The following is a 12994-nucleotide window of genomic DNA, read 5'->3' as shown; positions in this document are numbered from 1 at the left end:
GACCAAAACATAATTTTCGGTGGTTCGGGTCAGATTCTGAACGATATGGGACTTGTGAACGAGACTATCAATATTTGGATAAATTTGTTATGTTATAAACTGAAACCAGAATATTTAATTGGATTTTTATTTGAATACTTTATAATTTCTTAACATATCTTGTATTTCGACTATACTTTTTCCTTTGGTTTCGGGAAACACGGCGATAAAAATCAATGCTTGAATAAAACAAGTTACTCCAAAAATCCAGAAACAAGAATAAGTGCCTATACACTCGGCTAGCAAAGGAAAAATCGATGAGTATCCTGTGAGGGCGAGATTTGTGGTTATCGAGAGGAATGAGAGAGCGCTGGATCTTAGTTCAGGAGAAAATAATTCGCTCATCACGGCCATTGGAATCGGACCAAGGCCAATAGAATAAAGAAGTACATATAATATAATACCTGCCAATGTAACATATTCTAATTGATCAGCTACAGCCGATTTAGTAGTTTTCAAATAGAAAGATATTCCTACAAGTGATACCATTACACCAGCTCCGACAGAAGAGCAAATCAACATCAATCTCCTACCAGTTATTTCTATTATTAAAGAAGTTAATGAGAAAGTGAGTACTTTAACCGTTCCAATGATAATAGATATAGTATTACCAGACAAATCTGATCCCAAATCATTGAAAATGGGTGCTAGTAGAGGCATCATAACGGGCACTCCGGAGAATGACTGAGCAAGGATAGGCAACGCAGCTAAAATCAATCCTATTCGCCCTTCTTTCATAGTAAAAAGTTGCACAATATTAATTTTACTAGTTTGCTGAACCTCCTCTTTTTCTATTAAACTTTTATTAATATGATATAAATCGGTTTGTAATTCTATATCAGTTTTATTATTTCGCAGCTTTTTCAACGTTTTGATGCATTCTTCTTTTCTTCCTCTTGATAAAGAATAAACCGGACTCTCCGGAGCAAATAGAAAACATAGAAGAAAAACAAATAACGGCGTTGCTAATATGAAGGTAAAACTTCTCAAACTGAAATAGCTTCCTGTAACATAACCATAAAGTTGTCCAACCGGTGAAAAAATAGACATAACACAGCCATATTTAGCTCTATTGTGGTCTTCACATATTTCTGTTATATACACTGGAAGGATTCCCCAAATTCCAGCAGATACAGTTTGAAAGAGTGTCAAAAATATTATTATCAAATATATATTATTACTATAAGCTAGTCCTATAGCGCACAACAACATAGCAAGACCGAGAAGATGCAAACTTCTGTTTCTCCCTAATATGTCTGATATTTTTGGTAGAATAGCTCCACCAATGAGAGAAACGTATCCCGGTATACCTACCAATAAAGTTATTTCTGTAGTTGTTATGACGCGTCCTAATGGATTAGAATCGAGATCTTCGGATTTCATTTTTACTATCGCTGGTGAAGGCCATATCCAAAATGCTGATCCCTCAAGTTGTAGCAGTACAGCTGAAAAAAGTGGAAGTTATAATCTTTTTGAATATATCATGTTACCATTTTCAGATTTTTTTAATACTGTGAAGTATAATGGCAGTTTCAGTACCTTTCCAGTGCTATTTAAAGATCTTCTAAAAGCTATGATTAATTGAATCAATACAAAAATTTCAAATTCAAGATCCGCCTGGGAGTAATTGTAAAATAATTATGTATGTATATGAATATTGCTACTTAAGTTTATAAATATACAAATAAAAACAAATATAATTTGGATAAGGCTTTTATTTTTTACAAAATATTTTCATTAAGATCAATACACTTTTGTACGAATTGTCGAAACGTTAATCTCGCAATTTATTTTTGATCTTTGGGAATAACAAGAAATCATCAAGTACCAAACAAGGATGACCCATTAATTCGATGTTTTGACTATTCAAAAACGTTTTTGTTTGAGCTGATGTGTGAGAGCTCGCATTTCGTCGTAGAGAATAATTGGCTTCTGCGATTGGTTTCTCAGATGTTTTCGAACACTTCTGGTGAACAAATTGACTCTAATGGAAAGGTGGCATCATTTATTCCGAAAACAGAGGCGACAATTTGCTTCGAAGTACTCGTATAACTTTTGTTAGAATCGGCTCATCGTGAAATACCCTACAGTCGATTGTTGCTTAGTTTCTTGTTCATATGAGTAGATCCATAATTCTTCGCCTATTACCATCTTATAGATGTCTTTTAAAGCACGACTATTGATTTTTTCACCATTTCTTTGCACCAATCAGCTTTTTTGAGCGATTGTCACAATATGCGGTATAAAACTGCTATTGGTTTAATTCACGTCAATAATCAAAAAAAAATAATCGCGATTTAATTCAATTTTGTGACGAAGATGAATGATCAAGTTTTTATAAACAACTAGAAGCACTCGTATGACAACACTTTTACTATTAAAAATGTGGTGCCAATAGTATATTTGACATATTCACATCAGTGTTGTCTTATTTCAAAACTTAAGTAGCAATTCTTAGGTGGACGTTTTCGTAATCGTTTAGGATTTCATATATTTAATAATTTCTAAAAAAGCTAAACTCTTTATCAAATATTAATCATTTTATAATTTTTGTATAATATTATTGGTCACAAGTTATGTTTCTGTATCCATTATTTGACCCTATCGCGATATTTGAATCTAAATAACCTGCTTTCGGTCTATGTTTTACTACTTATAGATTTGAAGACCAGCAATTGTTTAGCGCGCGCTGATATATGTTGCAGAATTCGCTTCTGGTGACATTTCGTCATTACAAACTGTAAATAATACATGAATTCTTAAATGATGATTATGACCGACGACTGGAAATATTAACAGAAAAATTAAGCAACAATCAGACTTCTGTGTAGTAGTAGTAACAAAAATACTTTATATGCGAATGGAAATGCAAATAAATAGATTATGAGATATTGGAGTGATGCAAAATCTCACATGTTGTGTCAAATATATCTCTTACTATTGATATCTTAAAGAAATTTTACATTAATCATTGTTGGTAAGAAATCTTTCCATTGGTAAAGCGAAACGAGAGTAAAAAGTGACGTTTCTGTGTGTAAGCGACAAATTGTATTTTGTGTTGCCTAGTCACTAGTGAAAAAAATTGTGATAGCAACAACTTTCTATCCACTTGCTTAAAACTTCAAGAGCAACAACACTTTGAATGCTGCAACTTTCACAAACATCACAAGCAATCCTGCTTATCGATATCAGTAATTTTGTTTTTAACCCAAAAGTCCTAAAAATGTCTCTTCTTATATAGTAATGACTAATAATCTGACTTCTGGTTAGAATTAAATAATATTGAAAACATCATTACAATTGAAATCAAGAATTATTATAGATACATATATGAATTGAAATACTTACCTAAAGGTTTGTTATGCTTACGAGTATAATGGTAATAATATAGTATTAAATGAGTTGGTTCATTGTGAAAAGCTTTTTCATACTCATGTTAACTAAAAACTCGTGTCAAACATTTACTTCTAAACACTTGCTAAACAAATAACTATTATATATTCATTGCAGAATAAGATACTTCACTGTTTTATAGGATTTAAAATTATTGGTAAATATGATCTTGTGATGTTATTTCTTAAAAATATGTCACAACCTTCAATGTTCAGTTTCCAAATTTCTCCGGTACGTAATTAGTTAGCTGGAATTATATTTTCATATTCATAAACCGAAATGGCTTGGTTTTGAAAAATATTCCAATAAATAGAGTAATGTAGTGAAATAACTTTTGTCTCGAAAGGAAACAAAATATTGATAAAGCAATACAGGAAACTGCAAAGAGGAATATTGTGCTTACATAGATTATATAAAAATGTAGAGACCAGCTAAGGTAGAGTATTCACAACCACAACACAAAGAATCATAATTATGATGTTCCGTAATGATCCTTATCCAGGGGCACAACAACGGGGGATATTCAGGCTGTCTTGACACCCCCTGCAATAAGTGTACACTCTTTAGGGTGTTCACCCAATTTTTCATTAAAACAAAATGACCCATTTTAAAATTAAATTACGCAGTTAAACTCACGAACTCAGGGCGCTTTTACTATAATGTTACAAATCTGCTTAGCGAATCATGAATCCCAGTTGCAGCAAGTTGCAAGTCTATATGCGTCTTAGAAGCAAACTTTATAATAATAGAAAAAATTTTTCAGGTCAGAGATACATTTCAGAAGATGCACGACTTTTAAACTTTTAATGACATGTCCTTCATCTTGTGAAGCTGAACGCAGTTTCACTGCATTGCGAAGGCTCAAAACGTACTTACGAAGTACCAGGAGTGAAAAAACATCAAGTAATTTAGCAATATGCCACGTTCTCAAACACATATTGAATTAAGTAGATGCCGTGGCAATAACTCAAGAATTGAAAGTGAATGATTACAGAAAGGCAGTTTCGGAAAAATTTGATAAAAAGATCAATTAAAATGAAGTCTCATTAAAACAAACTCATTCAATTTTCTTACAACAATCCATTACTTTTTAGAAGATACAGCGACGTTCAACAAGCCCATTGCAATCGTAATAAACCAATGTGACTACCTTTTTTCAGTCATTATACTCATAAGAAGATCGTCTTTAAATATGATTATCTAATATACACAATTAATATCCTCATTTTATACAAATGAATTCCATTATAAAACTCTCTGCCTATAGAAATTAGAAGAATTTTTGTTTGATTCTGTAATATGGCGAATATCATTGTAATATTTACAATATTGTCAGATCTCTCGTATAATTCCACTAGAGTCAGCTACAAACTCTGATGGATTGAGAATTTTTTTTTACTTCTTCTTCAGAACTCTTAATATAATTACAAATGTCAGAGTATCAGCGTTTTTTTTCTTTCTTCAGTTGTTATATATTTGCTGTTATTATTCTATTCTGTATTTTGTGATTCGTTACCTAGGTTTCCCTTCCATATATCAAGAAGTGCGCTTAATCGAGTTGTATACTTTCATTCTTATGTTTTCATCTATTTCTTTTATCTCGAATCTTGCCTTATTTAAAGCATTCGCCGTTCTTTCTCTCTTCGCTTTCTATATTCGCGTTATATAACTTTCATCTGTTGTGAAATGTATTCATTTATGTATATGTGATAACTTTATTTATTCTTTGCTGGTTCATAATCAAGTATTCCTCATATTACCTTGTTTGGTTTTTGATTTATTAGCATCTTCTTCCATTATTTGATGTTCACTCCTATTTTCAGGTAGATACATGAATAGAGACAATAGAGTCTTTATCCGATTTTTAGTTCTTCTCTTTGAATGTTTCTTATCCCTTATTTTTCATAACTAGAATAAATAAAAGAGGACTTAGACTATCTTCTTGTTTTAACCCTATCTCAATTATAGTCTCTTTTGATCTTCTTCTGGCTATTCGAACATTTTGTTCTTATATAGTTCTTATGTTAGCTCGATAGAAAATTATTTCTCGGATGAGTTGAATGCAGCTTCTAAATCGACAAATTCTTAGTACTGGTTTTTTATTTATTTCTAATAATTATTTCAATATATATTTATTGCCTATCGATTGTTTCTCTTTCTTTTAATAAATTTATATGCACTTCCCTTATCAATGTATTTCCTTACCTTCGTTATGATTCTCGTATGAGTTTTTGAACCCACCGAGAATAAGGATATTGCTCAGTAGTTTTCACACAAGGTAATCTCCTTTTCTATGCAGAGGTATCAATTGATTTTTTTCCAGTCTCAGGGTATTTTGTAAATATTATATGCTAAATGAAATATATTCAATTGTCATCTCTTCCCTGAGTACCCTGAATATTTTATCATCTCCTCTTCTATGTTGTCAACTCCAATTCACTATATTGATTTTCCTTATTGCTTCTTCCAATTCCTCTTTCATGAGTTCTGTTGTTGTTATCGTATCTTGGGGTAATTTCGATTTATTCTCCAATTATTCTCCACTTGTCATGTTTCCGAGTCTATGACTGAATTTTTCTTTAAAAAGTTTTTCAAAGTGATAAATCGTACTATCATTATATTTACATATACCCAATCGAACCGAGAGGAGTTTGAGAGTAAAGTAGTTGAATTAATTATCATGTTGTTTTTATGTTATTCGGTCATTTTTTATGAATAAATTGGAATATATTTGAATTTTTAACGCTGAAGATGCCTGGTCAACAAAACAACGCGTAATCATATTTTCAGAATTATAGTCAGGCAACATATTATTAAAGCTTGTGTTTACTTGTTGGGTATTTAGTATTTAGGAGAATTATTAAATATTAAAATATAACTTTGCATTGACAGTTTTCCTAAATATGTGAATTAACAGATCATCTGAGATAAATATCAGAATAAATTTTTTTATAACCATATAAATATTCTATATTCACAATTGCCAATTATTTATGAATTATTTAAATTCTTTACAATTACACTGGATATCGTTTATAACGACCTTCAATGGACCAGGCACATTTGGTCGCTATAGCCGATTGTCGTTATAACCGATCATGACATCTACATTAAGCAAATGTGAAATAGGAATTTTGTTAAATCAATTACACATTGTCAACATAATAATAATAGAATTTTTTATTGATAATTATATAAAATTTAATTTTTTAAGATAATTAACATAAATAAAAGGAAAATCAATTTCGAGCTGAGAAGTAATCGGTAATAACTTTTTGTTTTTTACATTTTTTTAGATAAAACTCGCGCGAGATTTTTTTTTCGATTTCATCAAGTCCAGATTTTATATTCTGAGTACAAAATTGATTGTCACACATCACAAATTTCTTCAAAAGTTGTGCCGCCCTCAATGCGTCGGTTAACGGTGGGATGTCAAGTTGTTCTTCTTCATCCTCTTCTCCATTGTCGGTTTCAATATCGGCGTCAAGTTCATTGATAAGGTCCTCATCACTAATATCTTGTTCCGTGTGGAGACCCTCGTCAATTTTTGCATAGTCTGCTAAGACATCTTTATTTATTAAGGTTGGCAGTTCTAAGGATTCGGACAACGGCGTCGCTAAAACCGATCTTTTAATTTGGTGGGTCTTACCAAAATGAGTTGTTATAATCAGTCGTTATAACCGAGGTCGTTATTTCCGATCAAAAATGCGTTTCTAAGGCTTGTAGAATCAAGGGTCCGGAAAATATGGTCGCTATAACCGATACGTCGTTATAACCGAGGTTGTTATAAACGATATCCAGTGTATGATGAAATCTATAAAAATGTCATGAAATTTTCTTGTTTTGTTTCGATTCATTGTCTTTTTCACTATTTTGTGGTTTTCTATTTCAGTTTAATTTTTGACTCAAACTTTGAATACACAGACATATTATTTACCTTAAGCGAGTGTTTAGGAAACTCTAGTGCAGCTGTTATGCGTTGTGCAGAAAGGTTTCCTCGAAGAAACTTCCCAAGGAAAAATATATTTATAGCCATTGAACGACGTTGTCGGGTAGCGAAATCTAGTAAATTCTAACAAATAAATACGTCTTCTTCAAGTACTTGGAGAATACGTAAAGAGCAACAGCTACATCCTTATCATTACAGACAAGTCCAAGAGCTCTTATCATACGATCTTCTGGCTGGAGTGGATTTTTGTCACACATTTCAAACTGTATTTTTTTTACAGACGAGGCCACTTTTACACGACAAGGTATGTGTAACTCCCATATTGCACACTATTGGTGTAATGAGAATCCACATTACCATCACTCATTTGAAGTTAATGTTTGAGCAGCTACTTTAGGTAACAAATTAATAGTTTATCATATTCTACCTGGAAATTCATTTTGTGGTTTTCTATTTCAGTTTAATTTTTGTGATTATTTTAATGGATTTCTAATCAACTTTCTCAAGAAACCTCATGTACACATTTTTAATTTAGTTTTTCGTACTAGATCGCATACATATTCTGATAATCTTTTATGTCCTTTATGAATTATTCTAGTTCATCAAAATACTTTGATAACTATGGATAAAGTCCTGATAAGAAAAGATGTTTAACATTTTTATGCTCGGAATGTATTTTATTTGTTGTTTGATTATAATATTTGCTTAAGCTCCTTTTGAATAATTATTTTTCCTTCAGTCCATTATACGTATATGGAAATTTAAGTTGTGATAATAGAGGGTATCTCCGTATAAAGCTTCGATTAGTCTCAGTTTTACCGATACAAATATCTAATTTCTATTCTTATCAACACAAAGTATCTTGTTGTGAAGTATTTTTATATAGGGTATTTCAGAATAGCACTCAATCTCTCGGGAAATGATTATATAGATAAATATAAGGAGAAAAGTTGATATAACAATTCCTGATCCACCAATAATAGGAAGCCATATTGAATATTTCGTGTCTGAAATTGACATACAAATGTCTTTGGTCTATACCTATTTTGACCTGAGAAATTGAATAAAATAGGTTTCATTATCTGTAATAGCTCTTACGTTAACTGACGTAAAATACTCCAAAATACACTTTTTTTACGTTTGGAGTAAAATAACTTCGTTAAATGCTTAATAAATGCGTTAAACTACTTTCACATACAAGTTACAAAAGAATATCTTTATGTTACTGAATGAAAATCAAAACAAAAATAAGCAAATTGTGTAAGTAACCTTACATTTAAGGTGGTTGTTCTATGTTACAGATCTGAGACCTATTTTATTCAATTATCCAGGTCAAAATACGTATAGACCAAACAAATTTGCATGACAATTTCAAACTCAAGACATTCAATATGGCTTCCTATTATTCCGAGTGTGCATCCGGGCGAAATCTATCGCTCACTCCGAAACACCCTGTATAAAAGAACTGTAACGTCAACATGCCACCAAAATTCAAAGAGCAATTTTTGTTACATACATATTGGAATAAATTCATCTTCACCTAAACGCAATTCGACCTATAACATCTATTCCCTTATCAAGGTGTCGAACCAAGAAGAGTGACTGACTTTTATAGAAGGCGCTAGTTACACGGTTCGTACCAAGTAGTATTGAACATTTTCAATATTAGATTTATTGAGAAAATTTCAAGTGAACTCAAACATCATTCAATTTTACACAAACAAGGTATTCTTTATGCGACTCCATACTGTGTACAGTTTTCGGAATATTTTGACTTGTAAATTATGATAGGTGCTGGATTAAAGTATTGATAAAGTAATCAATTATTATTATTACCAATTAATAAGCATTCATGTGAAATGAAAATTGAGAATGTTTTGTCGTGAAAATGAGACCCTATCGATAAAACTGGTACATTTAAGAAATTGGAACTCAAGGGCTTTCATTTCTGGATACGTTTCTCAAAAATTCAGTCTAATCAGTATATGATCTTGTTTTTCAAAGTTAAATAAGTATGGGCACTGAGCTATGAGGTCTCAGTATGAAAGAAACAACAATTTGATGATCATGTATTGCGGGGACTCAAACTGTTGTTTGTTTCATACTAAAACCTTAAATAGCTAAGTACCCATAATTATTTAACACGACGAATAGCATTTTTTTCTGAGTTTGCTATGAAAAACTGTCATTCATTGATATTTATGACGTTGAGTCAGTAATAATTACATATCTGATACCTTTTTATTTCGTAAATTAGATATTAATTATCCAAATTGACTCAAACTTTGAATACACAGACATATTATTTACCTTAAGCGAGTGTTTAGGAAACTCTAGTGCAGCTGTTATGCGTTGTGCAGAAAGGTTTCCTCGAAGAAACTTTCCAAGGAAAAATATATTTATAGCCATTGAACGACGTTGTCGGGTAGCGAGATCTAGTAAATTCTAACAAATAAATACGTCTTCTTCAAGTACATGGAGAATACGTAAAGAGCAACAGCTACATCCTTATCATTACAGACAAGTCCAAGAGCTCTTATCATACGATCTTCTGGCTGGAGTGGATTTTTGTCACACATTTCAAACTGTATTTTTTTACAGACGAGGCCACTTTTACACGACAAGGTATGTGTAACTCCCATATTGCACACTATTAGTGTAATGAGAATCCACATTACCATCACTCATTTGAAGTTAATGTTTGAGCAGCTACTTTAGGTAACAAATTAATAGTTTATCACATTCTACCTGAAAATTCAAATAGTAATATGTACCTGGATTTTTTAAGCTAAACGAGCGAAGATATCTATTTTGTATGCACGATTGTTCTGCACCGCACTTCGATTGAAGGTGTCGTAATTGGTTGAATAATCATTTTCCGAATCGATGGATTGGTAGAGGAGTAGAAGCTCCGATTTATTGACATCCTAGGTCATGCAATTTTAATAAGAAAGTTAATGTTAATGTTAAGAATTGAAATAAAGAATTCACCATCATTTTAATGACCACATAGCTGACTCCCAACCATTTAAAAGATTAATGGATTCTTTAGAAAAAAAAATAGACTTATGTATCCGAGAAAACAGATGACATTTTGAACACCTAGTCTAATTGAATTCTATTTAATGTTATTTGTTTTTTTTGACATTTTTTTGTGATTTATTTAATTAATAAATTTTATCAAAAATTCAAATTTTCAAATTAAAAAATTTCGAAAACGGTACACAGTATCGAGTTTTATTAACAATTACTTTCAGGTGTGAAATTGAATGATGTTTGGATTCAATTAAATTTTCCTTAATAAATCTACTGTAACTAGCGCCCTCTATAGGAGTCAGTCATAAAACTTAATTTATTGGATGTATCAGCTTCCAAAACATATTCTTATAAAATTTCAATACAATATTGCCAGTAGTTGAGGCAAAATGGTGAAAAATATGTATAGGTTTTTTCTTCAACGCCCTTTATCTGGAATACGGATGGCGTTACGAAAATGTTTTATTTAGCAAACCGCAAATATTCTTAGTTTTCTATTTATCCTAGAGACGGGATCACATTTTTTTGGAACACGGTATATTTGCAACATTATTCAACTGATTGGAAAATAAAATCAATTTTTACCATTCCTATCTAATTGTAGAGTTATTGGTATAGCTGTAATTAAGCAATATTGGTTTGCCGAGACACTCACGAGTCAAAGGCCAAAAGACAATAATCTTCTTTGACCACTCATACTTTTTGGAACTAACCTGTTAGATTATTTTGAATAAGTCATAATTAATCAATAGAATTTGTATGTGTATGACATTTTTTTAACTATTATTTTAGAAATAATAAATTCAATAAATTTTAATCCAATCATATTGTTAAGAACACCATCTCCATATCCATCTCCTTTATATTTTCCATGATATCACAATTAGACATTTGTTAAAAAGACAAACTATGAATTCTTTAGAATTATTTAAATAATTTCATGGTTGATTGAAAATAAATTCGTTTCCATTCAATAAAATATGAATCAATGCAAATTAATTCATATTAACTATTCTCACTATTGTATGTTATAAAGAGGTCAGATACGTTTTTTTTGAAACTACAGTGAATAACCGGTTAGTAACCGATAGAAGGCAGACATAATTTGAAATACGATATTCGAGCCATTGTTTATTATAATAATTATAATTAATTAATCCCCACATTATCATTTCACGAGTAATCATATGCCTCAACAAAAATATAATTTGAATAAATAAATGAAATTTAACTTAATTTTATCAAGATAAAGAATTGTAATAATGAGCAAATCATTATTAATCTTTGATCAATTATGATAAGTACCATAAAATACTTACCTGAGAGTATCACAAACCTCAAGAAGATGGTGTCAGATTTTTTTCGAACATTACTAGGACTCAGTTTAATTATATTTTCTGCGCCATCGCTGGGTACATAATTCACTTCTTGTAATGATGAATTTTCCATATTAATGCAAATGATATCATATCTGTGCGGCGTATACTATTGTACTGTTTAAGTCTATAAACTATGTCGATAAGAATGAATTTGTACCCATTATTATATTTCACGTTAAACCGATGTTATAAAAATTAAGAATAATTACACCGACATGTTGAAATGATTTTACAGATATGTATATATGAAAAATGCATGGAAATTTATGAAAAAAATTTGATTTCTTGAAAAATTTGCACATGTTATTCAAAAGTTTCACAAGAAATAATACAGTGCACTATAATTTATAAATGTGAAAATTTCATCCATTATATAACTCCGATCCTTTAAAAAGCGAATTTTTTTTTTTCGCCAATAATAGAGAACTGTCCAGCAACAAAGTATCGTATACAGTACGACCCAAAGGATTTATTGTGTCCCCCTTTCTTTCTGCGATACTGGAGAACCCTGTACTCACAGCTGATCTATCAATCTCACTTATTTTAAAAAGTCGAGGATGTGAATTTAATTGCCAGAGATGTCGTCCTCTGTACAACAAAATCTACACGCCGCATTATCTGCTAGGTCTAGCGTCTTCAGGTGTTTGTTGAGGTGACAGTGCCCTGATTGTAGGGTAATTTTATTTGTTTTACCTTTTTCCCTGTCGCGCTTTCTATGTGGAGAGTTATCTAGGAATATCTAGAATAACTTCTAGTGCAGCCCTTGGGCAAGATTTCATGGCCCCTGTTGTACATAAGCAAGCCAGTCTTTATACATTTGCGAGATTGTTTCTTATGGTATTCAGACTAGTTCTAGTACCGCAAATCACTGCCCAATATGTGATGATTGGTCTCAGAATTTCGATGTACATCCACCGTAGAATATTTGGGTTACAACCCCAATTTCCTTCCTGCAAAGTGGCAAACGGCTTTTGTGGCTTTTCCATGTTTCTTCCAGAGAAGTTTATAGTGTGAGTCCCAGATATTTCCCCTCTGTTTTCCACTTGATCACTCGCTTATTAAAAGTGCATCAAAATTTTTGGTGGCTATGACTAACAGTGAATTTCTATTCGCTTTAAGTTTCAGATTATAATATATAATATAATAATCTCGTTTGTAACATGTAACATGTAGCAATGAGGTTATGAATCTCAAAGAA

General features: G+C 31.4%; 1 protein-coding gene across 3 annotated transcripts in view; it reads right to left on the bottom strand.

Annotated features, from left to right (window-relative positions):
• Nucleotides 1-113: 113 nt before the first annotated feature.
• LOC130447880 (facilitated trehalose transporter Tret1-like) overlaps nt 114-12994 on the bottom strand; it is a 56270-nt gene continuing 43389 nt past the window's right edge. For 2 of the 3 annotated variants that reach the window (XM_056784922.1, XM_056784921.1), the window contains exon 2: nt 114-1484. In XM_056784922.1, coding sequence (XP_056640900.1) covers nt 127-1484 — 1358 coding nt within the window. In that variant the 3' untranslated portion in view covers nt 114-126. Of the gene's footprint in view, nt 1485-11736; nt 12116-12994 lie in introns of those variants that run through there. The other variant, XM_056784920.1, reaches the window with a different exon arrangement.

The sequence above is a fragment of the Diorhabda sublineata genome, chromosome 8 (genome assembly GCF_026230105.1).
Source record: "Diorhabda sublineata isolate icDioSubl1.1 chromosome 8, icDioSubl1.1, whole genome shotgun sequence".
Taxonomy (NCBI): domain Eukaryota; kingdom Metazoa; phylum Arthropoda; class Insecta; order Coleoptera; family Chrysomelidae; genus Diorhabda; species Diorhabda sublineata.
The sequence above is the reverse complement of the archived record's forward strand: the minus strand, read 5'-3'. Positions and strand labels throughout refer to the sequence as shown.